Source organism: Cherax quadricarinatus, chromosome 53 (assembly GCF_038502225.1).
Source record: "Cherax quadricarinatus isolate ZL_2023a chromosome 53, ASM3850222v1, whole genome shotgun sequence".
Taxonomy (NCBI): Eukaryota; Metazoa; Arthropoda; class Malacostraca; order Decapoda; family Parastacidae; genus Cherax; species Cherax quadricarinatus.
In genome coordinates this window covers 26,431,705-26,451,728 of record NC_091344.1, presented here as the reverse complement: position 1 = coordinate 26,451,728, position 20,024 = coordinate 26,431,705, and the positions used below count along the sequence as shown (strand labels likewise).

General features: G+C 45.7%; 1 protein-coding gene across 1 annotated transcript in view; it reads right to left on the bottom strand.

Annotated features, from left to right (window-relative positions):
* Positions 1-19,497, bottom strand: part of LOC138854239 (uncharacterized) — a 51,065-nt gene extending 31,568 nt beyond the window's left edge. Inside the window, exon 1 of the mRNA XM_070096255.1 lies at positions 19,144-19,497. Within this exon, the coding sequence (XP_069952356.1) occupies positions 19,144-19,473 (330 nt within the window). The 5' untranslated portion in view covers positions 19,474-19,497. The remainder of the gene's footprint in view (positions 1-19,143) is intronic.
* Between the last annotated feature and the right edge of the window lie 527 nt (positions 19,498-20,024).

The window sequence follows — 20,024 nt, the reverse complement described above, 5'->3', positions numbered from 1 at the left end:
CACACACTGGTAGTATCATGGTCTACTGTCACACACTGGTAGTATCAAGGTCTACACTCACACACTAGTAGTATCATGGTCTACTGTCACACACTGGTAGTATCAAGGTCTACACTCACACACTAATAGTATCATGGTCTACTGTCACACACTGGTAGTATCAAGGTCTACACTCACACACTAGTAGTATCATGGTCTACTGTCACACACTGGTAGTATCATGGTCTGCTGTCACACACTGGTAGTATCGTGGTATACTGTCACACACTGGTAGTATCAAGGTCTACACTCGCACACTGGTAGTATCGTGGTCTACACTCACACACTGGTAGTATCATGGTCTGCTGTCACACACTGGTAGTATCATGGTTTACAATCGCACACTGGTAGCATCAAGGTCTACTGTCACACACAGATAACGTTGTCATTGTTAAAGGTTCAGTCCACCAAGGTTGATTGCTCACACATTTCTTCTCAATCTCATCTCTGCCTTGAACAGGACATTGCTTCATCCTTTGCAGATAATTCTATAATTTGAATAAATATGTCTACCACTGAAGACACAGTGAGCCTCCAAGGTGATAATCACAAAGTCATCCTGTGGGTCTCTGACAGCAATATCATGTTCACTGAGGATTAATTTTAATTGGTACGTCACAAAAAAGAGAGTGATAATTTAACAAGAATTGAATATAAGACAAACTAAAACCACTCAACTGAACATCAGTCAAATGTGAGAGACCTGGAGTTATGTTGTCTCACGTTTAAGGAGCACAAATGTGAGAGACCTGGCAGTTATGTTGTCTCATGTTTAAGTAGCACAAATGTGAGAGACCTGGGAGTTATGTTGTCTCATGTTTAAGTAGCACAAATGTGAGAGACCTGGGAGTTATGTTGTCTCATGTTTAAGTAGCACAAATGTGTTGTTATCGCAGCATCAATTAAAAAAAAGTTAGGTTCGATATCTAGAACCTTGAAAACAAGAGATGCTAAGCTAATTGTGATACTTTTTAGGTCACTCGGTTTCTCTAGGTTGAAATATTGCTGAGTACTAATGGCATTCGTGGTAATCGATATTGCATAGTTAGAAAATACACAGAGAACTTTCTCAACTCGTATAAACTCACCTAATCATCTAACTTATTAAGAGTGCCTGAAGTCTCATGAACTTTACTCCTTAGAACGTAGGCGAGAAAGATACCTCATAATGAACATTTGGAAAATACTGAAGGAACTGGTCCCGAACCTGCACATCGAAATTACTACTTTTGAACACAAGAGTCCTGGCAGACATGTGACGAATATCCCAAATTAAAAAGGAGAGATAAGTACACCGAGAGAAGACTCAGTATGTGTTAAGGAACTATGACTCTTCAACACCCTCCCTTCATCAATAATATTAATTACCAACAAGCCCCTTGTTGTCTTCAACAGAAATCTCAACAGATTCCTTAAGATCATTCCTGATGTAAGCTTAGTGCATGTGTTGGACAGCAAGTAGTGGGCACTAACAATTTAACTGAACAGGCCTGCAACTATGAGGCCAGGTTTGGGACTGGCCCACAGGAGTGGTTTTATCTGGAAGCCACTCCAGGATAACTCCAGGTAATCACTGAGGACACAGGAGTGGTCTCATCTTGAAGCCACTCCAGGATAACTCCAGGTAATCACTGAGGACACAGGAGTGGTCTCATCTGGAAGCCACTCCAGGATAACTCCAGGTAATCACTGAGGACACAGGAGTGGTCTCATTTGGAAGCCACTCCAGGATAACTCCAGGTAATCACTGAGGACACAGGAGTGGTCTCATCTGGAAGCCACTCCAGGATAACTCCAGGTAATCACTGAGGACACAGGAGTGGTCTCATCTGGAAGCCACTCCAGGGTAACTCCAGGTAATCACTGAGGACACAGGAGTGGTCTCATCTGGAAGCCACTCCAGGGATAACTCCAGGTAATCACTGAGAACACAGGAGTAGTCTCATCTGGAAGCCACTCCAGGATAACTCCAGGTAATCACTGAGGACACAGGAGCGGCCTCATCTGGAAGCCACTCCAGGATAACTCCAGGTAATCACTGAGGACACAGGAGTGGTCTCATCTGGAAGCCACTCCAGGATAACTCCAGGTAATCACTGAGGACACATGAGTGGTCTCATTTGGAAGCCACTCCAGGATAACTCCAGGTAATCACAGAGGACACATTAGTGGTCTCATCTGGAAGCCACTCCAGGATAACTCCAGGTAATCACTGAGGACACAGGAGTGGTCTCATTTGGAAGCCACTCCAAGATAACTCCAGGTAATCACTGAGGACACAGGAGTGGTCTCATCTGGAAGCCACTCCAGGATAACTCCAGGTAATCACTGAGGACACAGGAGTGGTCTCAGCTGGAAGCCACTCCAGGATAACTCTAGGTAATCACTGAGGACACAGGAGTGGTCTCATTTCGAAGCCACTCCAGGATAACTCCAGGTAATCACTGAGGACACAGGAGTGGTCTCATCTGGAAGCCACTCCAGGATAACTCCAGGTAATCACTGAGGGCACAGGAGTGGTCTCATCTGGAAGCCTCTCCAGGTAATCACTGAGGACACAGGAGTGGTCTCATCTGGAAGCCACTCCAGGATAACTCCAGGTAATCACTGAGGACAGGAGTAGTCTCATCGGAAGCCACTCCAGGATAACTCCAGGTAATCACTGAGGACACAGGAGTGGTCTCATCTGGAAGCCACTCCAGGATAACTCCAGGTAATCACTGAGAACACAGGGGTGGTCTCATCTGGAAGCCACTCCAGGATAACTCCAGGTAATCACTGAGGACACGGGAGTGGTCTCATCTGGAAGCCACTCCAGGATAACTCCAGGTAATCACTGAGGACACAGGAGTGGTCTCATCTGGAAGCCACTCCAGGATAACTCCAGGTAATCACTGCGGGCACAGGAGTGGTCTCATCTGGAAGCCTCTCCAGGATAACTCCAGGTATTCACTGAGGACAGAGGAGTGGTCTCATCTGGAAGCCACTCCATGATATCTCCAGGTAATCACTGATGGCACAGGAGTGGTCTCATATGAAAGCCACTCCAGGTAATCACTGAGGACACAGGAGTGGTCTCATCTGGAAGCATCTCCAGGTAATCACTGAGGACACAGGAGTGGTCTCATCTGGAACCCACTCCAGGATAACTCCAGGTAATCACTGAGGAGACAGGAGTGGTCTCATCTGGAAGCTACACCAGGATAACTCCAGGTAATCACTGAGGACACATGAGTAGTCTCTTCGGAAGCCACTCCAGGATAACTCCAGGTAATCACTGAGGACACAGGAGTGGTCTCATCTGGAAGCCACTCCAGGATAACTCCAGGTAATCACTGAGGACACAGGAGTGGTCTCATCTGGAAGCCACTCCAGGATAACTCCAGGTAATCACTGAGGACACAGGAGTGGTCTCATCTGGAAGCCACTCCAGGGTAACTCCAGGTAATCACTGAGGACACAGGAGTGGTCTCATCTGGAAGCCACTCCAGGGATAACTCCAGGTAATCACTGAGAACACAGGAGTAGTCTCATCTGGAAGCCACTCCAGGATAACTCCAGGTAATCACTGAGGACACAGGAGCGGCCTCATCTGGAAGCCACTCCAGGATAACTCCAGGTAATCACTGAGGACACAGGAGTGGTCTCATCTGGAAGCCACTCCAGGATAACTCCAGGTAATCACTGAGGACACATGAGTGGTCTCATTTGGAAGCCACTCCAGGATAACTCCAGGTAATCACAGAGGACACATTAGTGGTCTCATCTGGAAGCCACTCCAGGATAACTCCAGGTAATCACTGAGGACACAGGAGTGGTCTCATTTGGAAGCCACTCCAAGATAACTCCAGGTAATCACTGAGGACACAGGAGTGGTCTCATCTGGAAGCCACTCCAGGATAACTCCAGGTAATCACTGAGGACACATGAGTGGTCTCATCTGGAAGCCACTCCAGGATAACTCTAGGTAATCACTGAGGACACAGGAGTGGTCTCATTTCGAAGCCACTCCAGGATAACTCCAGGTAATCACTGATGACACAGGAGTGGTCTCATCTGGAAGCCACTCCAGGATAACTCCTGGTAATCACTGAGGGCACAGGAGTGGTCTCATCTGGAAGCCTCTCCAGGTAATCACTGAGGACACAGGAGTGGTCTCATCTGGAAGCCACTCCAGGATAACTCCAGGTAATCACTGAGGACAGGAGTAGTCTCATCGGAAGCCACTCCAGGATAACTCCAGGTAATCACTGAGGACACAGGAGTGGTCTCATCTGGAAGCCACTCCAGGATAACTCCAGGATAACTCCAGGTAATCACTGAGAACACAGGAGTGGTCTCATCTGGAAGCCACTCCAGGATAACTCCAGGTAATCACTGAGGACACAGGAGTGGTCTCATCTGGAAGCCACTCCAGGATAACTCCAGGTAATCACTGAGGACACAGGAGTGGTCTCATCTGGAAGCCACTCCAGGATAACTGCAGGTAATCACTGAGGGCACACAAGTGGTCTCATCTGGAAGCCTCTCCATGATAACTCCAGGTATTCACTGAGGACACAGGAGTGGTCTCATCTGGAAGCCACTCCAGGATATCTCCAGGTAATCACTGAGGACACAGGAGTGGTCTCATCTGGAAGCCACTCCAGGTAATCACTGAGGACACAGGAGTGGTCTCATCTGGAAGCCACTAGAGGTAATCACTGAGGACACAGGAGTGGTCTCATCTGGAAGCCACTCCAGGATAACTCCAGGTAATCACTGAGAACACAGGAGTGGTCTCATCTGGAAGCTACACCAGGATAACTCCAGGTAATCACTGAGGACACATGAGTAGTCTCTTCGGAAGCCACTCCAGGATAACTCCAGGTAATCACTGAGGACACAGGAGTGGTCTCATCTGGAAGCCACTCCAGGATAACTCCAGGTAATCACTGAGGACACAGGAGTGGTCTCATCTGGAAGCCACTCCAGGATAACTCCAGGTAATCACTGAGGACACAGGAGTGGTCTCATCTGGAAGCCACTCCAGGATAACTCCAGGTAATCACTGAGGACACAATAATGGTACCAGGATGCGGGGATGAAATGGATAATATTCATATACTGGATAAAACTCATATAACAAAGAAGGAAATATTGAATCTACTGACGATGTCAGATATATTAAAAACTGTCGAGCCAGAGGACGTATCAATCTACAGTGAAAGAAAGAGCAGAAGAACCATGTGCAACTGTAGCAATGATCCACACTGTGTCCCTGGAGACAGAAATGGAACCAGATACATGAAAAAGTGCAAAGTTGGTCTCAATAGACAAGCAAGGGGATAGACAAGTAGCACCAAATTATAGGCCAGTTTCACTAGCACATACACTGTCCAAAGTATTGGAAAGGTGTTCATGAAAAGATTAGTTGGGCATCTAGGGAGGTGAGATTTTGTTTTACAGAAAGTCATCACAGATTTAAGGAAGGTAAGTCTTGCCACACTAACCTACGGGAGTACTAAGACAGAATATTGTAATTAAACAATAAAAACATGAATGGGTTGAATTCATATGAGTTAAATTCGCACAGTGGCACAAGATATACGTTATGCATAGAGATGTTTCAGGCTGGGAAAGTGTAACAGGTGGGATCCACCATGGATCAATTCCAGAACCTTTATTATTCTTAAAATATGTAAATAATCTTCGGGGGCGGGGGGGGACTGCCTCGTATGTATGAAGAGGAGAGCGACAGACTTCAGGCAATGATGGACAGGCTATAAGAATGCTCAACCGAGTGGTTACTTGAGTTTATCTCTAGCAAGAACTGGAAATGTGTTCCTTATTTAATAACTAATTTTTGTCAGTTTTTTACAGGAAGACACAAATAAGATTCCAGAAATTAACAGTTATTCATTTCCTGACAAATTCAAATTAACTAATATTACTGTCACGAGGGACATGGTTATCAAACAGATAGACAAACTGAAGCAAAATAAGTCCCCGGGGCCAGACGAGTTATTTTCCCGGGTACTTAAGGAATGCAAGATGGAACTTAGTCAGCCATTAACGAGTGTGTTTAATGCGTCCATCCTTACCAGTGTTGTGCCAGAGCTGTGGAAGATGGCTAATGTGGTTCCTATATTCAAATCAGGGGATAAGTCCGTTCCTTCAAATTACCGTCTAATAAGCCTGACATCTATAGTGGGCAAGTTATTAGAATCAGTTATAGCTGACATTATTAGAAGTCACCTTCAAGAGCATAATTTGATTAATGAGTCTCAGCATGGGTTCACGAGAGGTCGTTCCTGCCTGACAAACTTGCTGACGTTCTTCAATAGAACATTTGAGGCAGTTGACAGTGATAAGGAATATGATATTGTTTATTTGGATTTTAGTAAAGCCTTCGATAGAGTACCTCACAAGAGACTCTTAAGAAAAGTGGCAGCTCATGGTATAGGAGGTAACCTTCTAGTATGGATAGAGGCATGGCTTACCAATAGAAAGCAGAGAGTTTGCATTAATGGAGTCAAATCTGAATGGCGATTAGTCACTAGTGGCGTTCCACAAGGATCAGTTTTAGGCCATCTCTTGTTCATAATTTACATTAATGGCCTGGATGAAGGGATTACGAGTGACATGAGCAAATTTGCTGATGATACCAAGATAGGCCGCATGATTCTTACTGAGGAGGATAGCAATGAACTCCAGGAGGATTTGGACAAATTAATGTCTTGGTCTGAAAAAATGGCAGATGAAGTTCAGTGTGGATAAGTGTAAGGTACAAGTCCTTGGTAATGAAAATAACCCTCGAAGCTATAAACTAGGTGAAGTAGAGCTTGTTCATACAGAATGTGAAAAAGGTTTTGGAGTCATGGTAAGCAGAAATCTAAAGCCAAGACAACAGTGCCTCAGTGTGCTCAACAAGGCTAACAGATTACGAGGATTTATCTCAAGAAGCATAAGTAACAGAAGTCCAAAAGTTATTTTACAGCTCTATACATCACTAGTGAGGCCTCATTTAGATTATGCTGCTCAGTTTTCGTCCCCTTACTATAGGATGGATATAGACTCATTGGAGAACATACAGAGAAGAATGACTAAAATGATTTACTGTGTAAGGAATCTCCCGTATGAAGATAAACTTAAAGCCCTCATTCTACGTCTCTGGAGAGACGTAGAATGAGGGGAGATGTCATTGAAGTGTATAAGTGGATTACAGGCATAAACAAAGGAGATATTAATAAAGTGCTGAGGGTGTTGAACCAGGTAAGAACCAGAAATAATGGATTTAAGTTGGATAAATTTAGATTTAGAAAGGACATTTGTAAGTACTGGTTTTCTAACAGAGTTGTGGATGCGTGGAACAGTCTTCCCAGTTGGGTGATAGAGGCTAGGACTTTGGGCAGCTTTAAAAAGAGATTGGACAAATATATGAGTGAGAGGAGCTGGGTTTGATTTGCGTCATTGCGTACGGGAGTAAATTCTTGGGTAGCTTTTAGTAGAGGTTATTTTTATAAGAACCTGCCTTGTATGGGCTAGTAGGCCTTCTGCAGTGTTCCTCCATTCTTATGTTCTTAAGAGCATGGTCATTAAAACTGGGGACAAAGAGAGGCGACCAGAGATGCAATACAGCTTAAGAGGTGAAAAACTACAGACATTACTGAAGGAGAAGGATCTTGGCATCAACGTCACAAAACATGTCACCAGAGATGCAAAAAAAAATTAATAATATCTATTATATTAATGGATCATCAAACCAACAAGTTGAAGAATGAGAGAAATGCGCTTCACTTGGGTATTTTTACTATGGAACGTATCACCAGCCAATGGCTTCATCAGTACAGTACAGAGAAAAACGGTGGAAGATGAGAAGGAGTTTGCAGTAATCAGTCGTTCATCCTGGAGATGATGTGTTCAATCCATCAGTCTTGATAAAAGTGCAGCATATGTTGTTGTTGTTAAAGATTCGCCGGTATTCTCCCGGCCCGGGCCCTTCCAAGTGGTGGCCCGGCACTGGCTCCCTGTCTAGGGAGTGTCTGAGACCTAAGTCTCCCATGGGAGGAGGCACAAGTACCCCCCTCATCTTGTGAGATACAAACTCGGGCTCTGACACCAACCCTGCCCTAGAAGGGCAACGCATGGTGTCGATCGTGCTAGCGCTGTGCTCTCCTGTGTGGAGTGTCGTGTGTTGGTGTTCATTTTCATTCATGTTGATTCGCTGGTACTTCCGGCCCAGGTCTTCTCCAGCAGTTGCCCCCCGGGTGGGGGGTGACGATCATCATCTTCTTTCTTCTTTCTTGGCCCTCCGGTTGGAGGGTGTCGTCTTCTATCTTGCGCTGACTTCCCCAAAGAGAAGCGCAGTCGGGCAGAGGCAGCAGTTACAGGGTCGATTGGAGCTACACCCCAGCTTTAGCGGACAGCAAAGTGCTGGGTAAACTTATCTTCATGGTGAATGGTCATGGATAGTCGTGCTAGACGAGGGTACCGTCTTCAAGGTCCCCATTCTGAAGCATCCTGAATTTCTTCTTTGACGTGTACTCGACTTCCACAAGGTGTTGGGTGTTGTCTGCAGTGGTGTATGCAACAGTTTGGTCGTAGGTATACTTGACTGTTCCGTCCTGGAGGTGCTGATGGATTTCTGAAGACAGCATTGTGTTCTTATACTGCTTGGTTGTGTAGAAGTATACACCCTTCAGATATCGGACTTGTTGTGGTGCAGCAGTGTCAGTGGCACCGTGAGGTGCATCCGCAGTTTCTTGTGTTTTTGCTTTCTTGGCTGGTGGCTGAACTGGTGAAGGCGAGATTTCCGCCTGGTCAGTTGCTCTAGCAGTGGATGCAAGCGGTAGTGGACTCTCATTGGTGGGGTTTGCCGACGTCTCAGTGGTCTCTGATTGATCCATCTCTGTGTCTAGTGGAGGTTGTGACAGCAGTGGAGCAACGGTGATGCTGGTAATATTTGCAGTAGAATTTAGGCTCTCAGTGGAAGGTGGTGATGCAGGGAGTGTGAGGCCAGGCATATTATTTAGTTTGAAAAGTTCATTGATGGTGGTGTTGAAGGAACCAGGCTCAGCTGCATTCTGTACATGAACATACATAATGCAATAAAGAATCTTGGTGGAGTCGGCAGTAGGTGCTGGCAGGGAAGTGGTGGGAGCAGCTTGCGTGGCTTGTAGTATCTTGGTAGTGTCTGCTTGAAGCTTGGCGATAGCAGAATATGTGGTTGCTTGTGGGTTGGGTTTCTTTTGTTGTTGTTGTTGTTGTTTCTTGAGTATGTCTCTTCTGGTAGGGCACCTGGCAGCAAGAGTATGGTGGTCATTCTTGCAGTTCAAGCATTTAGGTGGTGAAGCAGTAGTGCAATTCTTGAAGTCATGACCCTCACGGCCACAGGTGGAGCAGAACTTCTTGTCCTTGGTAAGACAATCTTTTGTGGTGTGCATGAGTAACAATTATAGCACTGTGAGATATGTTGGAATTTCTCTGCTTCGATGAAGGCTGGGTTGATGTGGAAGTAGTGAATAGCCAGGCCCTCAGCGAGAGCTCTGGCTGCCATGTTGACGCCACTGAAGGTGACCTTCAGCATGGATGAAGCATTGGGTATTTTAGTAATGAAGTCCACCTTGGCCCAAGGGTTCTTTGCTTCGATAGATGACATGATTTCTTCAGTGGCCTGTGCAGTGGTAAGGTTGTCGAGTCGCTTGAGGAACACAGTTCTCCTGGCCCTCAGTGCTGGGGAAGTCAAGACAAGAAATCCCTGGTCTCGTAGAGTGGTAGTAGCAGTGGTGGTAAGTAGTTTCTCAGCCTCTGTGTCGTCTGTGGAAATATGAACACAAATGCAGTATAATGTGATCCTTTATTGACTACGTTTCGCCCACCAAGTGGGCTTTTTCAAGTCACAAACAGAACTACCTGGGTTGGAAGGAACGCGAGTATTTATAGTCCGGTTCAGAATGCTGAGATCAGGTGAAGAATGCTGCATCTGATGATGTACCGAGTGGGGTTATAGAGTCTAAAAACTTGGGTAGCTTGGAAAGGAGATTGGATAAGTTTGTGAGCAGACCTTCTACAGTGTTCTTATGTGGGATAGCGATGAAGAAGTTTCTTGGCAAGTGGTTCAGCTATGTTATAGAAGCCACTATTCTGGTTGAAGTTGTCGGATATAGAAATAAGTGATGATTCCAGGATTCTTCGGTATTGAGTGTTGTCTTCTGTGGCGATAAGTCTTGAGTTTCTGTAGTTTATCAAGTGGTTGTGTGAATTACGGTGTTGTACGCAGGCATTCCTTGTGTCGTCAGACCTGCTTGCGTATTGGTGTTCTGAAATACGTGTTTGGAGGTCCCTTGATGTTTCGCCTACGTATAACTTGTTGCAGTCATTACAAGGGATTATGTATACCCCTGCAGAGGATGGAGGCTTGTCCTGTATACATACAGGGGTATACATAATCCCTTGTAATGACTGCAACAAGTTATACGTGGGCGAAACATCCCTTTGATTCATCTGAGTCTTCAACTTTCAATTGTGACCTCTTGTGTCTGTGTCCCTACTCTGGAACATCCAGTCTTTGTTCACCTTGTCTATTCCGTGCAGTATTTTATATGTCGTTATCATGTCTCCCCTGACCCTCCTGTCCTCCAGTGTCGTCAGGCCGATTTCCCTCAACCTTTCTTCGTAGGGCAATCCCCTTAGCTCTGGGACTAGTCTTGTTGCAAACCTTTGCACTTTTTCTAATTTCTTGACGTGCTTGACTAGGTGTGGATTCCAAACTGGTGCTGCATACTCCAGTATGGGCCTGACGTAAATGGTATACAGAGTCTTAAACGAATCCTTAATGAGGTATCGGAACGCTATCCGTAGGTTTGCCAGCGCCCGTATGCTGCAGCAGTTATCTGATTGATGTGCGCCTCATGAGATATGCTCGGTGTTATACTCACCCCCAGATCTTTTTCCTTGAGTGAGGTTTGCAGTCTTTGGCCATCTAAACTATATTGTGTCTGCGGTCTTCTTTGCCCTTCCCCAATCTTTATGACTTTGCATTTGGCAGGGTTAAATTCAAGGAACCAGTTGCGGGACCAGGCTTGTAGCCTGTCCAGGTCTCTTTGTAGTCATGCCTGATCCTCATCCGATTTGATTCTTCTAATTAACTTCACATCATCTGCAAACAAGGGCACTTCTGAGTCTATCCCTTCCGTTATGTCGTTCACATATACCAAGAACAGCACAGGTCCTAGGACTGACCCCTGTGGAACCCCGCTTGTCACAGGCGTCCACTCTGACACCTTGTCACGTACAATGACTCGTTGTTGCCTCCCTGTCAGGTATTCTCTGATCCATTGCAGTGCCTTTCCTGTTATGTGTGCCTGATCCTCTAGCTTTTGCAGTAACCTCTTGTGAGGAACTGTGTCGAAGGCCTTCTTGCAGTCCAAAAAAATGCAGTCGATCCACCCCTCTCTCTCTCTTGTCTTACTTCTGTCACCTTGTCATAAAACTCTAGTAGGTTTGTGACACAGGATTTTCCCTCCCTGAAACCGTGCTGGTTGTCAATTATACACTTGTTTCTTTCCAGGTGCTCCACCACTCTTCTCCTGATGATCTTCTCCATGACCTTGCATACTACACACGTTAGTGATACAGGTCTGTAGTTTAGTGCCTCATGTCTGTCTCCATTTTTAAAAATTGGGACTACATTTGCCATCTTCCATACCTCAGGGAGTTGCCCAGTTTCAAATGTGTTGAAGATCTTTGTTAATGGCACACACAATATCTCTACTCCCTCTTTAAGGACCCACGGAGAGATGTTGTCTGGTCCCACCGCCTTTGAGGTGTCAAGTTCGCATAGCAGCTTCTTCACCTCCTCCTTGGTTATATGTACCTCATCCAGCACTTGCTGGTGTGCCCCCCTGTTCTGATTTATTGGAGTCCTACTGGTTTCCACTGTAAATACTTCTTTAAATCTCGTGTTGAGCTCATGACATACCTCTCGGTCATTTCTTGTGAATTCCCGATCACCATTCCTCAGTCTGATTACCTGGTCCTTGACTGTTGTTTTCCTCCTGATGTGGCTGTACAACAGCTTCGGGTCAGTCTTGACTTTCGATGCTATGTCATTTTCATATTGTCTCTGAGCCTCCCTTCTTATCTGTGTATATTCGTTTCTGGCTCTTCGGCTAATCTCTTTAATTTCCTGAGTTCTCTGTCTTCTGTACCTTTTCCATTCTGTGTGTGTGTGTGTGTTCTCACCTAATTCACCTAATTGTGGTTGCAGGGGTCGAGACTCAGCTCCTGGCCCCGCCTCTTCACCGACCGCTACTAGGTCCTCTCTCCCCCTGTGTACTCACCTAGTTGAGGTTGCAGGGGTCGATTCCGAGCTCCTGGCCCCGCTTCTTCACTGGTCGCTACTAGGCCGCTTTCCCTGAACCGTGAGCTTTATCCTACCTCTGCTTAAAGCTATGTATGGATACCGCCTACACTACATTGCTTCCCAAACTATTCCACTTCCTGACTAATCTGTGACTTAAGAAATACTTCCTAACATCCCTGTGATTCATCTGTGTCTTCAACTTCCAGCTGTGTCCCCTTGTTGCTGTGTCTCATCTTTGGAACATTCTGTTTTTGTCCACCTTGTCAATTCCTCTCAGTATTTTGTATGTCGTTATCATGTCACCCCTGTCTCTCCTGTCCTCCAGTATCGTCAGGTCGATTTCCCTTAACCTCTCCTCGTAGGACATACCTCTTAGTTCTGGGACTAGTCTTGTTGCAAACCTTTGCACTTTCTCTAATTTCTTTACATGCTTGGATAGGTGTGGGTTCCAAACTGGTGCGGCATACACCAATATGGGCCTAACGTACACGGTGTACAGGGTCCTGAATGATTCCTTATTGAGATGTCGGAATGCTGTTCTGAGGTTTGCTAGGCGCCCATATGCTGCAGCAGTTATTTGGCTGATGTGCGCTTCAGGAGATGTGCCTGGTGTTATACTCACCCCAAGATCTTTTTCCTTGAGTGAGGTTTGTAGTCTCTGGCCCCCTAGACTATACTCCGTCTGCGGTCTTCTTTGCCCTTCCCCAGTCTTCATGATTTTGCACTTGGAGGGGTTGAACTCCAGGAGCCAATTGCTGGACCAGGTCTCCAGCCAGTCCAGATCCCATTGTAGTTCTGCCTTGTCTTCAATCAAATGAATTCTTCTCATCAACTTCACGTCATCTGCAAACAGGTACACTTTGGAGTGTATTCCTTCCGTCATGTCGTTCACAAATACCAGAAACAGCACTGGTCCTAGGGCTGACCCCTGTGGGACCCTGCTGGTCACAGGCACCCACTCTGACACCTCACCACGTACCATGACTCGCTGCTGTCTTCCTGACAAGTATTCCCTGATTCATTGTAGTGCCTTCCCTGTTATCCCTGCTTGATCCTCCAGTTTTTGCACTAATCTCTTTTGTGGAACTGTGTCAAACGCCTTCTTGCAGTCCAAGAAAATGCAATCCACCCACCCCTCTCAATCTGTCTCTGCTGACACCCTGTCATAGAACTCCAGTAGGTTTGTGACTCAGAATTTCCCATCCCTGAAACCATGTTGGCTGCTGTTGATGAGATCATTCCTTTCTAGGTGCTCCACCACTCTTTTCCTGATAATTTTCTTCATGACTTTGCATACTATGCATGTCAGTGACACTGGTCTGTAGTTTAGTGCTTCATGTCTGTCTCCTTTTTAAAGATTGTTACTACATTTGCTGCCTTCCATGCCTCAGGCAATATCCCTGTTTCGATAGATGTATTGGATGTTGTTGTTAGGGGTACACATAGCGCCTCTGCTCCCTCTCTCAATACCCATGGGGAGATGTTATCTGGCCCCATTTCCTTTGAGGTATCTAGCTCACTCAGAAGCCTCTTCCCTTCTTCTTCGGTTGTGTGTACTGTGTCCAGCACTTGGTTGTGTGTGTGTGTGTGTGTGTACTAACCTAGTTGGGGTTGCAGGAATCGAGTCCAAGCTCCTGGCCCCGCCTCTTCACTGGTCGCTACTAGGTCACTCTCCCTGAACCGCGAGCTTCATCATAAAACTGCTTAAAGCTATGTATAGATCCTGTCTCCACTACATCGCTTCCCAAACTTTTCCACTTCCTGACTACTCTGTGGCTGAAGAAATACTTCCTAACATCCCTGTGATTCATCTGTATCTTCAACTTCCAACTGTGGAAATATAAACACATTTGCAGTATAATGTGATCCTTTATTGACAAGGTTTCGCCCACACAGTGGGCTTTTTCATGTCACAAACAGATCTACCTGTGGCGGAAGGTACGCGAGTATTTATAGTCAGGTTCAGAATGCTGAGGTCAGGTGGAGAATGCTGCATCTGATGATGTACCAAGTGATGTTATAGAGTCTAAAATCTTGGGTAGCTTGGAAGGGAGATTGGATAAGTTTGTGAGCAGACCTTCTACAGTGTTCTTCCATTCCTATGTTCTTATGTGGGATAGCGATGAAGAAGTTTCTTGGCAAGTGGTTCAGCTATGTTATAGAAGCCACTATTCTGGTTGAAGTTGTCGGATATAGAAATAAGTGATGATTCCAGGATTCTTCGGTATTGAGTGTTGTCTTCTGTGGCGATAAGTCTTGAGTTTCTGTAGTTTATCAAGTGGTTGTGTGAAGGTACTCGCGTACCTTCCACCCCAGGTAGATCTGTTTGTGACTTAAAAAAGCCCACTGTGTGGGCGAAACGTTGTCAATAAAGGATCACATTACACTGCGTATGTGTTTATATTTCCTTTGTGTCGGTATTTTATGCCATTTATTTCCAACTTCCAACTGTGTCCCTCCCCTTGTTGATGTGTTTCATCTCTGGAACATCCTGTCTTTGTCCACCTTGTCAATTCCTCCTGTGTGTGTGTGTGTGTGTGTGTGTGTGTGTGTGTGTGTGTGTGTGTGTGTGTGTGTGTGTGTGTTCACAGAATTGCGTTTTGCAGGGGTTGTCTCCGCTCTTGGAGCGGCTTGTTAAACTACAATCGCTGGTATTATTGTTTCCGAACCTAGTGGGCCGTATCATACCTGCTCTTGAAACAGTATGAAGATTTGAATTTGCTTTTACCACTTTGTCAACTAGCTTATTCCAACTATTTACCACCCTGAGACTGAACATGCATTTTCAAACATTCCTGTGGCTTATATGTGTCTTTAGTTTCTATGACAATCTCATTTCAAGAAGTCCGTCCCTTTCTGCTTTGTCAATACCTCGAAATATCTTGTATACAGTAATTCATCTTTCTTTAAAAGTCGCCAGGTTTGGTTCCTTGAGTCTGTATTCATAATTCAAATTCCTCAACTCTGGGACTATTCTTTTTCAAATCTTTGGCCATTTATTGGTTTTCGTATATGTTTGATCAGGTAAGGGTATAATGCCGGTGCTACACACTCTGTCATAGGCCTAGCATATGTCGTGCAGAGAGTACTAAAAGTTTTTTATGGAGGTTTCTGAAGGCAGTTCTAAAACTAACTAGAGGTTTCACCGGTAGACAAAATCCGCTGGTGTAAGTAGATCATGCATGTGGATCAGGCAAGTATTAAAGAATTTCCTGAATCAAGATCTCAAGATGTTGTCTCTGACAGCTATTTTTACGTAAAGGATTTTTAAACCGACAAGTTGATGAATGAGACATTTGTGCATAATTTGGGCAATAACTTGTAGTTTTTCTGAACCGTTTATATAATAATACTTGTCAGACACAACATCTTGGGATCTTGATACAGGGAATTCTTCATCACTGACCTGTATGCATGATCTACTTCCACTAGTGAATTTTGTCCACTGGTGACGCTGCCTCCAGCTGCTTCACCTCACTTGACTGTAGTATATGACCTTCTCCGCACTGCTTACTCAAGATCAAACCAGCGAGTGGCACAACCAATGAGTCGTCCAAACTAGCACTTGCAGCTGTCGTTAGTGGCAGGCTGCAAGTCAAATGTAATGCGATTTTATCGCTCAAAGAGGCCTTTGTTGTCGTCTGTACAGACGACACGATGGAAATAAATGGTATAAAATACCGACACAGTGGAAATATGAACACAAATGCAGTATAACAAGGGGTCACAATTGGAAGTTGAAGACTCAGTCATAGAGTAGTCAGGCCGTGGAATAGCCTAGAACGTGACTTAGTGGAGGCGGGAACTATACTTAGTTTAAGGCGAGGTTTGATAAAGCTCATGGGGCAGGGAGAGAGAGGACCTAGTAGCAATCAGCGAAGAGGCGGGGCCAGGAGCTATGACTCAACCCCTGCAACCACAAATAGGTGCAAATTGGTGAGTACACACCCACACACACACGCACATGCACAAACACACGCACACACACACACACACACACACACACACACACACACACACACACACACACACACACACACACACACACAGATGAATCACAGGGATGTTAGGAAGTATTTCTTCAGCCACAGAGTAGTCAGTAAGTGGAATAGTTTGGGAAGCGATGTAGTGGAGGCAGGATCCATACATAGCTTTAAGCAGAGGTATGATAAAGCTCACGGCTCGGGGAGAGTGACCTAGTAGCGATCAGTGAAGAGGCGGGGCCAGGAGCTCGGACTCGACCCCCGCAACCTCAACTAGGTGAGTACAACTAGGTGAGTACACACACACACACACACAGTAAGTGGAATAGTTTGGGAAGCGATGTAGTGGAGGCAGGATCCATACATAGCTTTAAGCAGAGGTATGATAAAGCTCACGGTTCAGGGAGAGTGACCTAGTAGCGATCAGTGAAGAGGCGGGGCCAGGAGCTCGGACTCGACTCCTGCAACCTCAACTAGGTGAGTACACACACATTGAAGACATCACATATGAAAGACCCCTCGGGGCCAATAACTACGTGGTTCTGACTCTCGAATGCATGGTAGAGTTACTAGTGGAGGGGGAAGCAGGAATAGCAGGACGAACGACGTCAAACTACAAGAGAGGGGACTAAACAGCCATTAAGAATTTCCTCCACGGGGTTCAGTGGGACAGAGAACTGGCAGGGAAGTCAGTAAACGAGATGGTGGAATATGAAAACAATATGCAAAGAAGCTGAGGAGAGGTTTGTACCCAATGGAAACAGGAATAACGAGAAGGCCATGATGAGCCCTTGGTTTACTGATGTGTAGAGAGGGAAAAACTAAATGTGCTAGTGAATGGATGAAATATAGAAGGCACCTACCCAGGAGAGCAGTCGTAGAGCCAGAAATGAATATGCACGGGTAAGAAGGGAGGCCCAACGACAATACGAAAAATGACATAGCAGCGAAAGCCAAATCAGAGCAAAGCTGTTTTTACAGCCACATCGGGAGGAAAACAGTAGTCAAGAACCTGGTAATCAGACTGAGGAAGGAAAGAGGGGAGCTCACACGATACGACCACGAAGTATGTGTGGAGCTCAACACTAGATTCAAAAGTGAAGAGGCTGTTAAGTGAGCTAGACACCTCAAAAGCGATGGGGCCGGATAACATCTCTGCATGAGTACTGAGAGAAAGAGCAGAGGTGCTATGTATACCACTAACAACAACCTTCAACACATGTATCGAAACAGGACGACTACCTGAGGTATGGAAGACAGCAAATGTAGTCCCAATTTTTAAAAAAGGAGACAGACATGAAGCACTAAACTACAGACCAGTGTCACTGACATGTATAGTATGCAAAATCATGGAGAAGATTATCAGGAGAAGAGTGGTGGAGCACCTAGAAAGGAATGGTCTCATCAACAGCAGCCAGCATGGTTTCAGGGATGGTAAATCCTGTGTCACAAACCTACTGGAGTTCTATGACAGGGTGACAGCAGTAAGACAAGAGAGAGAGAGAGGGGTGGGTAGATTGTATTTTCTTGGACTGCAAGAAGGCGTTTGACACAATTCCACACAAGAGATTAGTGCAAAAACTGGAGGACCAAGCCGGGATAACAAAGAAGGCACTACAATGGATCAGGGAATACTTGTCAGGAAGACAGCAGCGAGTCATGGTACGTGGCGAGGTGTCAGAGTGGGCACCTGTGACCAGCGGGGTCCCAAAGGGGTCAGTCCTAGGACCAGTGCTGTTTCTGGTAATTGTGAACGACATGACGGAAGGAATAGACTCCGAAGTGTCCCTGTTTGCAGATGACGTGAAGTTGATGAGGAGAATTCATTCGATCGAAGACCAGGCAGAACTACAAAGGGACCTGGACAAGCTGCAGACCTGGTCCAGCAATTGGCTCCCGGAGTTCAACCCCACCAAGTGCAAAGTCATGAAGATTGGGGAAGGGCAAAGAAGACCGCAGACGGAGTACAGTCTAGGGGGCCAGAGACTACAAACCTCACTCAAGAAAAAAGACCTTGGGGTGAGTATAACACCAAGCACATCTCCTGAAGAGCACATTAACCAAATAACTGCTGCGGCATATGGGCGCATAGCAAACCTCAGAACAGCATTCCGACATCTTAATAAGGAATCGTTCAGGACCCTGTACACCGTGTACGTTAGGCCCATATTGGAGTATGCGGCACCAGTTTGGAACCCACACATAGCCTAGCAGGTAAAGAAACTAGAGAGAGTGCAAAGGTTTGCAACGAGACTAGTCCCAGAGCTAAGGGGTATGTCCTACGAGGAGAGGTTAAGGGAAATCGACCTGACGACACTGGAGGACAGGAGAGATAGGGAGGACATGATAACGACATACAAAATATTGAGAGGAATTGACAAGGTGGACAAAGACAGAATGTTCCAGAGATGGGACACAGCAACAAGGGGACACAGCTGGAAGTTGAAGACACAGATGAATCACAGGGATGTTAGGAAGTATCTCTTCAGCCACAGAGTAGTCAGTAAGTGGAATAGTTTGGGAAGCGATGCAGTGGAGGCAGGATCCATACATAGCTTTAAGCAGAGGTATGATAAAGCTCATGGTTCAGGGAGAGTGACCTAGTAGCGACCAGTGAAGAGGCGGGGCCAGGAGCTAGGACTCGACCCTGCAACCTCAACTAGGTGAGCACACACGCACACACATTCGCACACACCTGCTGGTAGAAAGCTAGTAAATGTGTGATTGTGAGTGTTTCACAGTAGTTCACTAGCTGGCCACTCCACCATTACTGACCTGCTGGTAGCTGGTGTGAGTGATGGTGATTGTTTCATAGTGGGTCACTAGCTGGCCACCTCCAACAACACCTCCAACAGCGCCGCCACCACTCTGGATGAAAGCCTCACCATACTGGATGTAGTCGTTGATGCTGCCGCCATAGCCATGGGCCAACTCCCTTCGCTTGTCTGCCACAATTTTAATCAGTGGGCGGCTGCCCTCCGATGCCCCGACGCTGCCCGGAGACACCTGTATAGCGGGTGTGATGACGGAGGTGATGACGGAACGAGGCAGCACCAGCAGCACCATGATGAAGACAACATCGCAGGAAGGTAATGTCCCTTTCATTATGTATTAGTTAGTCGTGAAAAAATCTGTAAAGAAATAATACATGGAAATATAATAAGAATTTATGAATGAAGTGAGAAGATAAAACAAACTGCATAAACATGATGGAAGAGTAGAATGAATGAGGTAAGTAATATATGTAAATAATATATGAAAATAATGTATGTAAATAAATTTTTGACAAGAAAATTCACGGAAAGCATTATACCTGTAGCAGCCATCATCGGCTCAGCAGAACATGAGAGCAAGTTTGGTAGGCAGGCTTCCCTTCATTGTAATAAATTACGTCTCAGTGATGGCAAATACTAATCTTGACTCGTTCATTTTGTTTCTAGTTTTACGACTGTTTGTATTTATAAATTCTTTCTTCTCTTTCCTCTTCCTGCTCATCCCTGTTCCTTCACTTGCCTAACCTTGGTCTGGCTGTCTTCCTGTCCATCTTGAATAAAATGGTGAGGCAGAGTTTGTAAAATATGTGCTGATCTCCTAGTAACTACTGAGCTCGCATCACAGTTCCAAGACTTGTCGAAACTAAAGAAGTTTCACAACTG